The 16,385-nt window shown below is 39.4% G+C and overlaps 2 protein-coding genes across 3 annotated transcripts; one reads left to right on the forward strand and one right to left on the reverse strand.

The window, feature by feature from the left end:
• The first annotated feature begins 6,745 nt into the window (after positions 1-6,745).
• LOC135941186 (U3 small nucleolar ribonucleoprotein protein IMP4) lies at positions 6,746-8,028 on the forward strand. Its single transcript, XM_065486517.1, has 4 exons — positions 6,746-6,888; positions 6,956-7,244; positions 7,301-7,672; positions 7,733-8,028. Exons 2-4 carry the CDS (start codon positions 6,960-6,962, stop codon positions 8,006-8,008), a joined length of 933 nt encoding a protein of 310 aa, XP_065342589.1. The 5' UTR covers positions 6,746-6,888; positions 6,956-6,959; the 3' UTR covers positions 8,009-8,028.
• A 514-nt stretch (positions 8,029-8,542) lies between these two features.
• On the reverse strand, positions 8,543-16,171 carry RpI1 (RNA polymerase I subunit RpI1). Of its 2 annotated transcripts, none has more exons than XM_065486510.1 (26): positions 16,007-16,171; positions 15,619-15,810; positions 15,386-15,562; positions 15,153-15,326; positions 14,897-15,092; positions 14,723-14,836; positions 14,527-14,668; positions 14,327-14,467; positions 14,128-14,271; positions 13,855-14,075; positions 13,457-13,800; positions 12,616-12,923; positions 12,391-12,564; positions 12,174-12,332; positions 11,951-12,120; positions 11,615-11,900; positions 11,424-11,552; positions 10,966-11,130; positions 10,680-10,858; positions 10,400-10,625; positions 9,910-10,343; positions 9,710-9,857; positions 9,562-9,655; positions 9,273-9,505; positions 9,064-9,219; positions 8,543-9,007 (listed from the first exon to the last, which is right to left on the reverse strand). In XM_065486510.1, exons 2-26 carry the CDS (start codon positions 15,785-15,787, stop codon positions 8,600-8,602), a joined length of 5,091 nt encoding a protein of 1,696 aa, XP_065342582.1. In that variant the 5' UTR covers positions 15,788-15,810; positions 16,007-16,171; the 3' UTR covers positions 8,543-8,599. The 2 variants fall into 2 exon arrangements, with proteins under 2 accessions (XP_065342582.1, XP_065342583.1); XM_065486511.1 differs by lacking the exon at positions 16,007-16,171 and adding an exon at positions 15,950-15,972.
• Between the last annotated feature and the right edge of the window lie 214 nt (positions 16,172-16,385).

Raw genomic sequence — 16,385 nt, forward strand, 5'->3', positions numbered from 1 at the left:
CAATTTTATAACGTTTCAAGGTATTATTATCACGCCATCTCACAGGTATCTTACTTGCAATATGAATACAGTCGTGCCAGGAGTATTTAAATGGTACAATAAATAGCATCAAACATGCACTTTGAAATTAAAACTCTTCCTTTCCCACCTCATTAATATGAGTCGAGTTTTTTTACTCACTAGGGAATTCAATCATTCGTTGAGTGGCACGAAATGATGAATTTTCGCAAATGTGAGTTTGAGGGTAAGTAATGGAGTTGCAAAAGATTTTGTACTTTACATTCTTTTAAATTTTACTCATGTCAGTTAAACATTCAATTTTGCTATCCATCCTAGTTCCAAAATCAGATTGAGAAAAACCGTTATTTGTAATTTGCACTATAAAGTAAGACTCGTCCTTTGTGTCTTCAATTTTTATTTTTTTCGTAATTTAATCCTCACCGAATACATGTGAATTATAAAAAATATCAAGCAAACAACATCAAATTTTATTTTAGATTATAATTTTCAAAGCTTTTTATTCAAAACCATCAAAGTGTTTTGAAAAACGTATCCGTGCTGAATAATGAAAGTGATCAACCAAGGCAGAGGCATCTCACTCATCAAAGCAGTGCCCGAGTGTGCCTCATGCATGTTACACCCGCACCGCTGCGTCAGGCACCCAAAGCGCATTAAAATATTAAATTTCTGCCTACAAGTGGCACGTTTTAATCTCATTCCTTCCATCCGTGCATGAGGCATATTAAAATAATTATATAATACGTCGCACTCGCCTCACGTAGCACAACAAGGGAACAGTTTTAAAATTTAAGTAGCGCCGGCCGGGGATTGATGAAAGCCAAGGCACGGTCTGCATAATTTTTTGCTCCTTTGTCAGCGAGGTAAACTGAAACATCAAAGGGATTTTCGCTCGGCTAGCATTATGACTGCTCGCGGCAACTGCAAAATTAATAAAAGTTTCGCACATAATATTTCGGTTGCTGGGCCTCTGCTGTGCGTACGCGCGTCGGTTTTATCGCCAAATCTGGAGATCAACGTGTTTGTATGATGTACGAAAAAACGAGTCGGCGGCTCGCTCGACTGGCGCCCTGTAGCAAAAACTGGTTATCCTATACGTTTTGCAATTTGACAGAAAAACTGCAGCGCAGAGGTTGCCGCTCAAGAAAAAGATCTTCCCCAAAACACTGGCGACGCACATAAATCTGACTCACCTCTCTGCTCGCTTTTGTGTGTACATATTCTCTGTGACCTGGCCTGACGCTCATTGTTTCCTAAAACTATCGTTTCCAGCGTGCGGCCCTGTCCAGTAATGGGAAAAAAATGCTGAGACAGATTGGAATGCGCTACCGCGGTGCCACCGTTTTCGGCTGAATTTCGGCTGCTGGGAGATGGACCATCGAGCAGCGTGTTCCCATAATATTCAATTTCACGAGCGAATTTATGCTGTTGCCCCTCTGTTAGCCTTGCTATAAAAGGCAAATAATGTTTTTGTTCTTGTTGGAATGCTGTTTGAGTGTTAACTACCTCGTAAAAACAATTTTAGCCTTTTCGGGAGTTTTTTGGGCAGCACCATATTGTTATTCACAGCATTTTAAATGGAAATATGTATTTATTATCCCTCTGTAATTATAAAATAAGCTGAGCGTTTATGCAAATCTTTAAATTCTAATGACATTTGATGTCAATATTTTCGACTTTGTTAAAAAATAATGCGAAACAGTAAACATATTAATTATTATACAGATCCTATTAATTTTACAAAATTTATTTGCAAAGTTGCTCCTCGTAAAAATCAGACACTGTACAGTCATTTTACCGCAGTGTTTCAAACAAAAGTCTGTATCTATTCATTCACCTTTGAATATAAATAGCGATAAAAAGCACATAGAAACGAACAATAGGAGAACAATAAAATGCCATCTGATATTAACTAATTTTACGACCGTGCAATATCCACATCAACGTTCAGTGGGTTTGGCCAAAACAATACAGAGCGTTAAATTATGCAAATCAACAAATGGCGTCAAGTCATTTTATTTTAGAATGGGCTGCATTAAATAATTCAAAGCAAAGGGCAATTCCAGCCGCGGCTGGTGAATAAATTACGAGCAATGACAGCTCCATCAAAGCAAGAATAATTCGCACGTGTGCTCGGCCTGGGCCGCTTGCATAGCAGGTTCATAATACGTATGTGAATAAATGGGTGTCAAATTGTTATGACCTCGATAAGAGCATCGACATTTTTATTTTCCTCCTCTTGGATGTATCTGCCAAGATGGAAAGATATTACTTCGGCGCATGGAAATAATAATCATCGCCGCGCGCATATAATAACTGATCGAGCCATGTCTCGTGGGCCAATAAGTATAGGAATGTTTTATTATTCAGACTTTGAGAGCGGCCGGCGAACAACGCCTTTTTTGTTGCATGCTCCTCTTTATTTGCCCCTTGCTGTGCCTTATAAATAAAATGTAACATGACTTGTACCTTACATGAATGTAAGCTGGGAGATGCGTATCGTTAAAATATTTGTCCCGAGTGCAGTTGTGTTTAATAGGGATCTTGCAATAAATGTTTCATTTATTAAAAACTAATTAATCAGTGGCATGATACATAAATAAAACTGAGTTTGAATTGATTAAAATGTGGTTTTATTCGTAATAAATTGTTTATTTCTCTCAGTCATTAGGTTTGAAGTCCTCTCCTTGACGGACTGTTTAAAAAAATTTGGTTTGGAAATTAAAGTGCTCTCCTGATTTTATTAAAGCAGGATCAACGCCTTGATAATTAAAATATTAATATAACATTAGTGCAGTTTAGCTCAAAGATCTTGTTTCTTATTTCTTTCTAAAAAGCGATTCGATGAAAAAATCTCTGATCTTGTCTAAGCATGTAGAGCGATGAGGGCAAAAAATTCTGCGCGCAGTTCTATCAATATGCTGCCAAACTCACGATCGCTCAGATCAGTCCACATAAGCAATTCAATCAGTGCGTTTGATCTATGAACAGGAAAATAGTTTGCGAAAGGCTGCGCCGAGCCCATTGTTTTCCACTTTTTTAGCGCTTTTCAAAAGAAACCTCGTAAAATAGTTCAAGTAAAACTCGCTGTAAAGAATCTTTATCGCACATCTATCAGTGGTGTAAAAAACACACCAGCCGCGTATTCGCAATATTTCCATGCGGAGGGGAGCGTGTGCTCCCTCAATGCCGCATCCATCACCAAAATAAGGCACATAGGTAAATCACTAATCCGGAGAAAAATCTCAGAACGTGCGTCGCATTCGTAACCAGGGCCTGACACCAAACAAATAAAACGCGGCACTTACGCGTCCAGCGTGTGACAAAAAAGGGTTGGAGGCTTCTTTTGGCCCCATCAATATGCGCGATCATGTAACAGAAAAGAAGCCGCGACGCTGGATATAAAATGTACGGAGCCCCCCATGGAAAGGGTTGTGAAAAATTCGTGAGGAACAATACACTTGGTAAAGAGCTCGCAAGCAATTTTTAAGAAGCTAAAACAGCAACTGTTATAGTGAAATCTTTGATGTAATTGATCCAAAAATCGTATTTATTTCAATTACCAGATATCCATTATTTTTTTAACCAATTATATTTAATCTGGTGCAGTGCATTTTTATGCGGGCAGCGCTGACCCTTTTTCACGTCCCGGTCTGTTCAAGGATTCGCGTTTTTACGTGGCCAGAGAGTGGACAATCGCGGCTGCCGCTGGAATACAATTACAAGCGCCGGCCGCGAAATTGTTTGTGCTCTGCTCCTTATTTGGCCGATTTTTTGCATTATATTTGCGAAGCGTGCGGCGAGGAACGTACATTTATATTATAATGAGCTTTCTTTGTGCCGGTTACTTGCACAAGATCAAAGCTTGCCCCTGCTCTGCAGTAATTATATATATTTATTCTTTTCTTTCCATTTTGCCGGATCCAGTGTCCCTTCGGCTAAAGTGCCTTATTTGTTGGCGCAACGCTCTGACGCTAATTTCTGTTCGCGACCTCAGCTGATATTGAAATGTTCGATTGTTCTGGGCTGATGTTCTTAATCAATTTGCATTGTATGCAAAGTGAGACTAAACCTGATTTCAGCGCAAATCCCGGAGAGCAAACAATGAGAAAACTTTTGTAAACTTGACAATAATAAGGAAGAAACGAAGAATAAATTTGCATCCTTTATTAAATATAACAAGATATTTTATTAATTTCATGAAAATGGGTTCAATGGTTTGGAAAATATGGTCCCCATATAGTAACACGCGTTTCTTGTTTCGGTAACTAACTTCACCAGTGCATCAAATCATCGTTAAATAAATTTTATAATGGTTTTAATCTCCTAACGTCTTGACGTATGTTTCAATAACTAAAAATTACAAATCGAAATGATTTTTTGAGCATTAAATAAAATTATTTAAAAACCATCAATCATAACAATTTGAAAACAGCAGCAGCTAAGTCCTCGGGCTCAAATCACCAAAAATGGATCTATAATTTTAGCTATGAAGTATAAATACAAATTATTTCAGAGCTTTTTTAACTTCTGCTCAGGCTATGAGCTTACTTAGTCCCAATAACACCGCCTAGCGGATAACATGGGGCCTGGGTGGCAGCAGAGGAGCTTGGGCCCATATGGACATCTTTTTGTCTACACGCACCGATTTATTTTTATTGAAACGCCAGACTTTTGTCCCTAAAGCCGCTGGAAAGGTGCGAAAACCAACAAGTGGTGAGTCGGCGCCAGAGCGCCTCCCGGCAGCTTAGCCCGTTGAGCAACTTGAGTATTTCGAGTCACTAAATTAACCTTGCCATCTCCGACATTGGACTTTGGGTAGCCAGTTTTTTAGATCCCCGAAATGCTCAAATACCTCCTATTGCTTTAACACTCCAAGAAATGCCTTAACAATGCGACCTAACGAGCTGGTCCATTTGCTTACAGAAGATTTCATAATTAATTTTCCGCAATGGTCGATGCTTTGGAAGCATACCCTTTCAACGTTTTATTTGTTTACATTTCAGGAAATTGATTATGAATGTTTTTCTCCAGTTATCTATTTAAATGATTCTTCAAAATAAAATTAGTTTGGTTTACGTGTGAACAACGAATTCTGGCGCGTTTGAAAGTATAAAGCAGATGAGCAGACTTAATTGTATTATTAAGTAATTTTGAAAAAATGAGATATGTATCATGTTGGAAGGTTTATAAACTCAAGGCAGTCTCATCAAAAATATTTTAGTTGATTTCGCGATTAAATTTCTTGTGATTGTCTGTTAATTTTCCCTAACAAATTTTTCCTATCAAAAAGGGAAGTTCTACAATTCGTTCCTACAAACACATACCAAAATTACTTTAAGATTTCATGAAATTAATTAGTAAATTTCAAAGAATGCTGAATAATTAAAAATTTCAATTAATGAATTATTCATGAGAGCACGTGCATATTTTCAAGTGGTATCCAAAAACGAATAAGGCAAAAACACGACTAATCTTAAGCTCTCGTACTGCACGAAAGAGGCAAGAAGGCATCCTCCTATTCTGGCAGGTTGTTAGCTGCGAAATTTGTGTGACATCAGCCTGCTTGAAATTCCAATAGGGATGTGCGCATCAGGCGCGTGGCCCCGACGTTGCACGCGGCACTCGTGAATGCTGTGGTGTGCCGCGAGCCGCGAGTTCAATGCTGTATTGTTTTATTGTGTCTGCGCTGTCCGCTGTTGCTCTTCAAATGCGAATGACTTGCTCAACGCGCCATACACGCTCGTGATCGGAAGTCATTATTATTAACGCAATAAAATGATGCGTGCCGCGTACGCGTTGCACAATCATTGTCAACAAGTATATAGCTGACTTAATTTTGCTGCACACTTTGTGTCTTTTGATTTCTCCGACTTTGACGAGATGTTTTAATTTTGAGCTTATTTTTTTAATAATATTTTGGTACTTTATATGCGTCGATTTGATAAATTATGAGTTTTACAGGATTTAAGGTCCGATATTCTTTATTTTGCACTCATAAACTTTCTCAAATCTAGAGGTTTCAGCAGCGTAGTTTTAGATGGCGGCTGGCTGAACTGCGGCTGCAGACAAACTTTTCGGATGGCAGCGGTGGATGACAAAATTTCAAAAGCAAATTTTGACAGCGTTTATCGGCCCAAAGGGCCGGAAGCCAATTTTTTTCTCTGGCTTAGTTCGAGTTTTGTAACGGCGGCTGGCGGCTAACCATGTGATCTGTAATTAGCCGGTTTGCGCAGCGCAGCGTGGCTATGGCTGGGACCTCTATTCAAAACCCTACAACCTCTATTGTTTAATAATTATTATTATTTTCAATATCCCTTTTCTGTAGAATGCTCGCAAACCAATTATTGAGCATCACTAGCATTTAACATATGCATTTTTCGTTTTAACTTTTGCTATCATTTTGAATATGTGTGTTTTGGTTTCATATTTTCTAATTAATATGAATCTGTGGCATAAATATAAAAACAGAATTAGACAGAATAACAAAAGTTCCAGCTTAAGATTTTAAAAATTTTAAAAATAACAATTAGAGGCTCGGCAAGCGCCTTTATAAAAGTACTTTTCAAGTTCAAGTAGAAATAAGATAAAATAATAATACACCATAACATTGAGCAGCAATCAGAAAACCAGCTTTTCATAGAAGGGAAGCACGTTGCCTACTTCTCATGAGCTCTTCAAGAGCTTCTCTGCAGCGCCCCTATTGGTCAAAGCTGAAAGCAGCATTCTCATGGCGACGTAAACAGAAGCACACATGCACGTGTTGGATTGTTCTTTCCATAGGCTCTTTCGCATCCGGCTAAGTTTAACCACTTATAACTCTTAGGGATTTACATCAATTAATAACTAAACAGACCACTAAATAATAAGGTATGTGAAATGAATTTGTTTGTAAAATTGTTGTTTTTAAGAAGCTTAAAATTTTTGTTGTTGTTAGAACAATGTTGCGACGGCAGGCACGTTTGCGTCGAGAGTATTTGTACAGAAAGGCCAAGGAAGAGAAGCAGAGGAGCATCCAGGACAAAAAGGACAGGCTGAAAAGAAGTTTGGACAACAACTTGCCCATTGCCACTGATCTGAAGCGTGATGCCATCAGACTGCAGAAGAAAATCGAGTGGGACGACAAGGGAGCACAAGTTGCCGCAGCTGTGGGTGATGAGTCTGGTGGGGCTGCAGGCACCCACGAAGATGATGAATACCGTTGGGCTGGTGTTGAGGATCCCAAGGTTTGTGAACCCTTACTGCCCTCAATTCAAAAATGTTCTAACAACTAGTACTTCAGGTCATGATCACAACCTCTAGGGATCCTTCCTCTCGGCTGAAAATGTTTGTCAAAGAGTTGCGACTAGTAATCCCAAACTCGCAGAGAATGAACAGAGGCAACTACGAAATGAAGCAATTGATGCACGCCTGCCGAGCCAACAATGTCACTGATTTCATCGTGGTCCACGAGCACAGGGGTGTTCCTGACGCACTCCTCGTGTGTCACCTCCCCTATGGACCAACCGCTTATTTCACTTTAAGTGATGTGATCATGCGGCACGATGTTCCAGATATTGGCACAATGACGGAACAGTATCCACACCTTGTATTCCATAATTTCAAAAACAAACTCGGAACTAGAGTCACAAATATTCTCAAATATCTATTTCCTGTAAGTATCTTGATGTATGTATTTACTATAATTGAATTTTAAATGAATATTTTTTCTTAGGTACCAAAGGAAGATAGCAAGAGAGTGATTACTTTTGCCAACCATGATGATTACATTGCCTTCCGACACCACACTTACACAAGAGACAAGCAAAATGTGGAGCTCAAAGAGATTGGGCCTAGATTCCAGTTGAGATTGTATGAAATCAAATTATGCACCCTTGAAAACGAAGGTGCTGCGGACACTGAATGGGCTCTGAGGCCATACATGAACACCGCTGCCAAGAGGCGGTTCCTCTCTGACGAGGATGGGTGGCAACAAGAGGATGATTTTTGAGGAAAATAAATATTTTATCTTAAAGGAAGATTTTTTGACGTAGTTCATCTATTTTCGATTTTTTTTTAAAGAGTTAATCTGAGAGCAACATAAAACTTAATTTTTTTCTTGCTAATGTGCAAGAAAACTTATTTACTGGTTCTAATTTCTATTGTGTAGCTAATATGATACCTGCATTTCAGTCAGTAAGGCTTGCTAGTATTGAATATTTTGAAATAACTTTTACCCAAACTGAGTTAAACTAAAATTTAAGGTTGTCAAGCAAATTGTAGAAATTCAATTAGACTGTTTGACTCATTAAAATTAAATATGCATTTGAAATTTAAGTTGGTGTAACAGACCACCTGCATTCCATTGTCCAAGGCAGTTAATATTCAATACATATTAACTATAATCGTTTTGGATATTAATTTCAAAAGATAAGTTACCTTCTCATGTGTCATGAATTAGTTAATTTGGATGGCCAAGGAGGCTGGATTTCCTTCAAATAAAATATAATAATATGACTTATTTGGAGAAATAAGACAAATTGAATTCAAATACAAACAATTTATAAATGAGAAACAGGTGTAATGAATGGTGTCAAAAATTTCATAATGATAGCTTCATCTTCAAATCAAAGGATCCAGTGCCAACTTTGATAGCTTGTCCAGCTACTAAGCATGCTGATGGTGTTCTGACACAGTCTGTTTTCGCCTCTAAAACGGCGCTCCTCATAAAAGTGAGCGATGATTCAAAGGTCATCTGCTGCAGCGGCGAGGAGTGGGCTGCAATGCCCCCTCGGTTGAGCGCTTTGTAGCTGCCATCAAAGGTCATGTAGTCAGCAATGAGGAGCAAGTGACGTGGGTCCACTGTGATGCCGTACACCCCGAACACATTCTGCACCTCTTTCACCAAAATGCGGCTGGCAGCTTCAATACCATACACTTGCGAGAAGGCGTAAATGTCATTGACATACATTCGGTTGATGTCCAGGATTTTGTAGTATTTTAGCATTTCCTGATAACAAAAGCACGACTTTGGTGATGATTCAGAAATAGAAAATTAACACTTACAGGAATGTTCATTCCATCTATCTTCAGCATGAGCTCATTCTTTGGACTTCTGTAAATGAACGCCTTATTGATGGATGGAACCTGCGCGACGATGGCTTTGTGAGCCAACTCCTTAAGAAGGGTTGACATGTCTATTTTCTTGTGTGCAAGTGACACCTGTTATAATTTGGTTAAATATAGTGATTGAATTATTCAAACAAATATCTCACCCCCATGACAACTTCACACCACAACTCCTCCTCAGCGTCATATCTGTACTGCAGAACAAATGCACGCTTTTGAGTGACGGCATAAGCACGGTCACTAGTCAGCGTCTCATCATCCTCCAGAGTTATCGCTAAGGAGCTTGAATCATGGTCTGCAGTAACCATCTCTTGAGGCAATTCTTGTACTCCATTAGCAGGCACTTCCACCATCTCTTCGTCATTTTCATGGTCACTGTCTGCAACAGAAGTGTGATAAAGATATAACTGCGGGATAAAATTAACTCATCTATACCCATTTCTTCCTCCTCCTCTTCAGGGTCTTCATAGTCCCTTTCCTCAGTATGTTTTGATTTCATTCGAGCTGTAGTTGCATCATCGTCATCTCCCTAAAATTGATTAGAAGCCGTAAATTTTGCTCTGCACAAGTGATTATTGCGTACCTCAGCTTCCTCATCAGAACTGATGTGATCATCTGTATTCCCAAAATTACGAGGTTTGCCAACTCCAGGTTCATTTGTTTCTCCAACATCTACATCTTCATCATCTTCAGCGTTATTCCTAGCTTCCCTCTCGTTTTTGGTGATGACACTAGAATTTAAATTAAAAAAATTAATTCCACTTTGCCCTACTCCTTGCTTACCTATCAATCTTGAATCCAATCAACTTCCTCATACGTTCCTCCAAAAAATGGAAAAACGTTTCCTCCATGTAGTGCATCACGTCTGTAGGTTTGACACAGAACTTGTTTTTGTAGGCTGAGCCTGGCAGAAACTTGAACATGATTTTGTACAAGTTCTTCCTATCATCTTTCTTGGCGTCAATTTTCTCCTGTACTTCTATTTTCTCCAGCACATCGGCCAGTGTCACTTTGGTGAAGCGAATTTTGAATTTCTCTGCTTTCCTTTCCGAGATGTGGGGCAAGAAAGGAATATCCATGGCAGGAGTCTTCTGCTTTTTAGAAGCCATCATGAGAAGCTCTCGAAGTCTGGGAATACCAAGGGTCACATTCATGTCACCTCGACCAGCAAAATGGAAAGTGTTCAGTGTCATCTGCGTTGAAGGTTCACCAATTGACTACACACAAACGAGTGTTAAACTGAAAGTTAGAGTTTAAATTCCACGAATTTTACCTGCGCTGCTAAAATGCCAACAGGCTCTCCAGGAGCAGCCTGAGAAGTCATACTTTTTTGAGCAATCAAGGTCATAAGCATTGCTACTTGATCCTCCTCCAACTGCTTTTTGTAAATGTGGCTTTGAACACTGCTTTCCAGCTTTTCAGTGATGGCGCCAAAGTCTCGATTGAGGCTAAACTTTGAAGAAATGGGATCTGGACAGTTCCTATTGTGCTTTTGGAACCTTGAAAACAACGGCGTTAAAAGTGGCTCTTGTCATAAAATAAAAAATGCAAACTTCCGCTTCTTCTTCTCGTCTAAATTTCTCCAAGCCTCCACAGCAGCAAGGGCAGCGTTTGTTCTGCCATGACTTTCAACCAATTTAACTTCCTCTTCATTGTAAGTAATTTGCTGTGAGAATTTTAGGAATGGTGATGGCTTTGTGTAGTCTGGGTGCTTGTTTTTCCATTTTTTCAGCTGTGAGACAAGAAAAATGGTTACTTTTTTAATCACCCTACAAGAAAATTTGGACAGTGCATTCCACACTGCTGAGGGACTGTCCTTGACTGAACAAAATTACTGACCACATTCTTGGCGTCACAAACTCGCTCAAAACCGTCTGCGTGTTTCAATTTATCAACAACTTCGCTTTCCAGAACTATGTTCGCATTGTCCAAAAGAACGTGCATTTGATCGGGATCCATGAATTGGGCCTTGCTCACGTCCATCCCATCTTCTCCATAGTAGAACTGGAAGAACATTAAGTATTCAGTTTTTGAAACAAGGTGAGGGGTAGGGTTCAGTATATCAACTTTGATATATCAATTTTGATATGATATTTTAAATATCATATCAATATCATCGTTGATATTTTGAATATCAGAAAATATCAGCTGATATTTCGGAAAAATATCTGATATATCATGATATTTTGGTGTAAAATATCAATATCATCGCACATATTTAGAATATCATATCAATATCAGATTTTTGATATCGTTTTTGGCGTGAGTACCGATCCCTAGTGAGGGGCTGACTTTACCTGAATCACGCTTCCATCACTGTCTCGCACTGTCTGATCATAGCCAACGCTAAGACCTTCAAGATGCTTGATCAGACACCTTTGGAGGTAGCCACTACGACTTGTTTTGACTGCTGTATCAATCAAACCCTGTAGCACAAAATTCCATGAAAGATAAGTTGATTTCAAAATAATACCATCTGTGTACATACCTCTCGACCAGCCATACAATGGAAGAAAAACTCTTGGGGTTGGATTCCAGTCATGAAGCGACCATCAATGAATCCTCCCGCTCTGGGGGAAGTGTCAAATGGAAGGAATGAGGGCAGAGACTTGCCAGAGATCATCAGAGGAGGTCTCTTGCCTTCCAATTCAATTTGTCCAAGTAGACAAGAAATTTGCATCGTGTTGACAGTTGATCCCTTTGCGCCGGACTGAACCATCAGCTGGAGATTGTTGCTGGGAAACTTGCAAATCAGCCCGGTTGGAAGGCATACTCTGGATTATATGAATTAGGAATACTTTTCTATGGTTATTTAAAAAATTACTTGTTGATCTCGTTGGTGTACTTGTCGAGCAGCTGTTTGTACTTCCTGTCTAAAACAGTCCTGTACTTGCTCTCATCATTACTGAAAAGTGTTTTCATTTCACGTTGAAGCTGCTCTCTGGAGGTGTTTGGTGCTAACTCAAAGGCCTCAGCCACAACCTGATCTCCAATCTAAACCACATACCATAATCAACGTAAGTAGAATAATATTATTTAGATCACACCATTCTCGACTCTGAAATCGAGCGGACTCTTTTTTTGTCCGCTTTCCTCTGAACCAAGATGTCTTCAACTCCTAAAGTAAAGCCATCCACCTGCAGGTAGTTAGTGAACAACTTTGACAGTGAACTCAGGAGGAGTGTTGAGTATTTTCCACCATACAGCTAAATAGGGTACAAAAGTTATGGTTAAACTCGCCAATTTGTAACATAATTAACAAACCTCATAAACACAATGAACAAGGCCAAACGGAGTAGCTCCATAGTGCTTCTTGTCCAGAACACCGCTCAAGAGCTCCCCATGCCGGATGATGACCTGAGCTTCGGACATATCATTTGGGTTTGTGAATGGAGTTCCACCGCAAATCCACTCTCGGGGAGGAAGTTTCTCCCACGCCTGAGGAAAATCACAGATAAATAAGGAAGTTTAATTTTAATTCTAACATACTTTTGCACCAATTTTGGCTGTGGATTCCAGACTAAGGGGTGGCTTGTCTTTAGGGAAGACATTGAGAAGAATGGTGGAAATAATTTGCTTGCCAGTCCATAAGACCTCAGGCTTTATCATTGCTGGTGGGAGGAGCTTGATTTTGCCAGGAACATTCACAAGTCCTTGGAAGACAAAGTTGTGGTATTCCTCTCTTGTAAAGAACCGCCCCCGGATTGAAATCCTTACCCCAGAAATGACGTGATCTTGGATCAAGCCGCTCAATGGTGTCCCATTCTTTGGCACCAAGTAATTATGGCACACGCTAACTGAAACAGATATTGGAATAAAATAAGGGTCGAGAATCTCCCAAGAATCTCCCAAGAACTGGCACAAATTCGCCAAGGAGTGTTTTTTTATTGAATTACGCCAGCTTGAAAATTACAAGTGTTTATAGTGAATAATCCATTTTTGATCAAAGTTTGGACAGGCTATAATTAATGACAATGTTGAAGTACAAAATTCTACGAATTCAACACCATTAATGGACAGTTTCAAAATAATAAATGAATGGGATATTATTTGTTCTTATAAAAGTATGTAACATATATTATTAGTATAGGCCTTGTCCAGCGTGGTTATCTTTTGATTTGCTGATGTTTCAGCGACATGTTTGCTTTGTACATGTGCCTTTTTACTTTTTTTTTGTATTTGATATCAGTGAAATAAAGATTAAATTAAATTTTAAGAGCAAAAATTAGCAGTAGCTGAATATTACGTGCAAAGCGCCAAGATACATAGAATTGATTAGTTCCCAAACCTAGGATCATAAGCGCATGCACAAGGAATAATAATTCCTTACCCAAATTCAGTGCCTCGCTTCTGGCGACGTGATTCTGCGGAAAATGAGCGTTCATCTCATCCCCATCAAAATCAGCATTGTAGGAACTGCAATTAGCATAGTGGAGGCGGATGGTCTTCTCTCGCTTTAAGATTCTCGCTCTATGCGCCATAATAGACGGTCTATGCAGAGTTGGCTGTCGGTTGAGAAGCATCACGTCTCCATTCTGAAGATGGCGATGGACTACTTTGGGACCAGTATAACCACTCTCTGATGGTGCAAGCAGCTTTTTGGACCAAGCTTCTCTTATTGACGGATCCCTCAAGTTGGTGATGGACCCGTTTTCACTTTCAATCAGCACAGCTCTGTGTAAACCAGTTTTAAAGGTTGCATTTAAATCTAAGTAAGCAACTTTTTACCCTGGATGTACAAATGGGCCATTGAGAACTAGTTTCCTCAGCTCATCTACATTCCATGGAGTAACAGGCGTGGGAAAAGTGAGTTTCAAGGCAAAAGCCTCTGGGATGCCGATTTCGTCAACGCTTAGATTAGGGTCAGGAGTGATGACAGTTCTGGCAGCAAAGTTGACTCTCTTCCCCATCATGTGCATTCGGAACAAGCCTTCCTTTTTCTCAATGACCTGCAAATCTCGCCTTGTAGAACAATTTTAATTGTCCCATGCCCTCACTGACCTGCTTCACTCCAAAACACTTTTCCCCATCAGTTTGCTTGTTGATGTCCTTATCAAGAATGTGATCAACATCAGCCTGGAGCTCATCCAAAACAAATCCTAGTTTCTCTAATGGCGACTCACCTCTCAGCTTTTTTATCAATGCCTATTATTGCAGCAAAAATGAGTCAAAGAACAGATCAACTCTAAAATAATATTGCCTTTGCTTCTTCTGACAAGGTGCTATTTTCGCCCTCACTCATATATTTTTTCAGGTTTTGAATCACGATTACATTCTGCATCACCACCTTCAAAGTATATGATTGAGGATGCTCCACCACTCCTCTAGCTGATTTGTTGATCTGGTACACATATGATTAAAAGTTTTAAGTCAAAAAAGTTATATACAAATATGACAAACCGGTCTGCAGTTTGGGGGAATGACAGGGATGGCTTCCAGAAAAAACAAATCTGTAGGATATGCCATGTCTGGCCTCTTCAGAGCTGGATACATCGTTTCCAGGAACTCCCGTTCATTTTCCCAGATCAACCTCATGTGATCGCTGTGATTGTCGTCAATAAGATTTACGTTTTGAAACACATTTCTGGAATATTACCGCAGCTCATCGGCCCTGATTGTAACGGTCTCATCTTTCTCTGGATCACGACCCCTACTGGTGTATGTGGCTTTAGATTTTGGCGACTTAGGCGCTAGCTTAGGCTTTTGAAGTCTGCGAAAAAATAAACCAATATTAGAATGATTGATGTTAAATCATTCAAGGCATCATTACTCTGCAAATTTGTCAGCAACCTCAACCTTGCTCTTAGGCAGTGTGAACTTGCATTTCTTTAGAGTGTACTTCTTGAGGGATTGCTTGCATTTGCTACAACTCTTACCGCTGAGGACTGCGCGGGTGCAAGAATCAACAAACATGCGCCTAAGGGATTCATATGTCTGAGTCGGAGATGGTTTATCAGGCTTTCCCTCTTAAATGATTAAATTTTACAGTGAGTGTAATGTAAGATAAAAGAAAAAATATCAATTACCAATAGCCATCCTTTGCACAATACTCTCAAAGTGATCTTTGGCCCAAAGTGCAAGATCACTGTCAGATATTCCTTCAGGACGATTGCCAAGTTCTGTTTCCGCTGCGAGAGCAGCAGTGCTCAGGCCCATGTCCAGAAGTTTGATACGTGCAATGAAGAGTATTTTCACAAGGTCTGCAATTAGATTTACTTTGAGTTGCCTGCATCATGAGAATAAAATATGTTTAAAATACCTGGAATTCGACTTCTGTGGCAGTTGACGCATGAAATGTTGAGTACATTACTCAACTGCCTTCTGAAAAAAGGGTGAACAAGAGGCACTGGCAATTCAATATGCCCCATGTGGCCATTGCAACGGAATTGATTCAGTCCACATGTTCCACACAATGACATCCTATCATGTGAGGGACCTAGATTTTTAATTTTGTTGAGCATGAGCTTAAAAATGGACTTTAAAAATTTATACCCATTAGGGTGTCGTAGAGGCCCCCTGGCAATGGTTCGCCCAGTTTGTTGAAAGACATTGAAGTGGTGATTTGGACAACACTAGCCTTCCGAATCTCATCACTGGACAGAACTCCAAATGAAAATTGTTGAACCTTCTTTCGAATCGCATTTTTGTCAAGGCCCTTCATTCTATAAATTCAGCATTTAGACTCTGGAAAATAAAATGTATTAATATGTATGTACATAGATAATACATTATTATGTAACAATATTTTGTTATTTTATCTTGCGTAATTAAAAATAATGTATACAAATACTAATCCAATATGTATTTGCATATACATACGCACATGGGCATAAATGATTTTAAAGCACTCTTGAAAAACTCCTATGTGATATGAATTTACCTCAAACATCAGCCTCACGATATCCACACATGGGAAGAGTTCAACAATCATCATGCAGCCAATGAAAAGAGGCAAAAGATTTTGATGATTGATGATTTTTAAAGGTTTGCTTGGTATGTTTACAAACAGAGGACGCCCTCAGCCACGGAAATCGGTTTCAGCAAGCGCTTTTTGGCTGTGCCTTTGCATTAACCGCTGTCAATTAATCTTAACCGGTTTAACTGACTGTGGCCCTTCTTTCCTCTCCACTTTGCTCTCTGCAGACTCCATTGTTATCTTCAAAGAAGCTAATTTTTTAGATTAGTAATAATCATTTTAAATGACAGCCCAGCTACATACAAGTTAAATAAATAATGCAACTTTTTTATCGGTTGCCAAC

This window comes from Cloeon dipterum, chromosome 3, assembly GCF_949628265.1.
Source record: "Cloeon dipterum chromosome 3, ieCloDipt1.1, whole genome shotgun sequence".
In the NCBI taxonomy this organism is placed as follows: domain Eukaryota; kingdom Metazoa; phylum Arthropoda; class Insecta; order Ephemeroptera; family Baetidae; genus Cloeon; species Cloeon dipterum.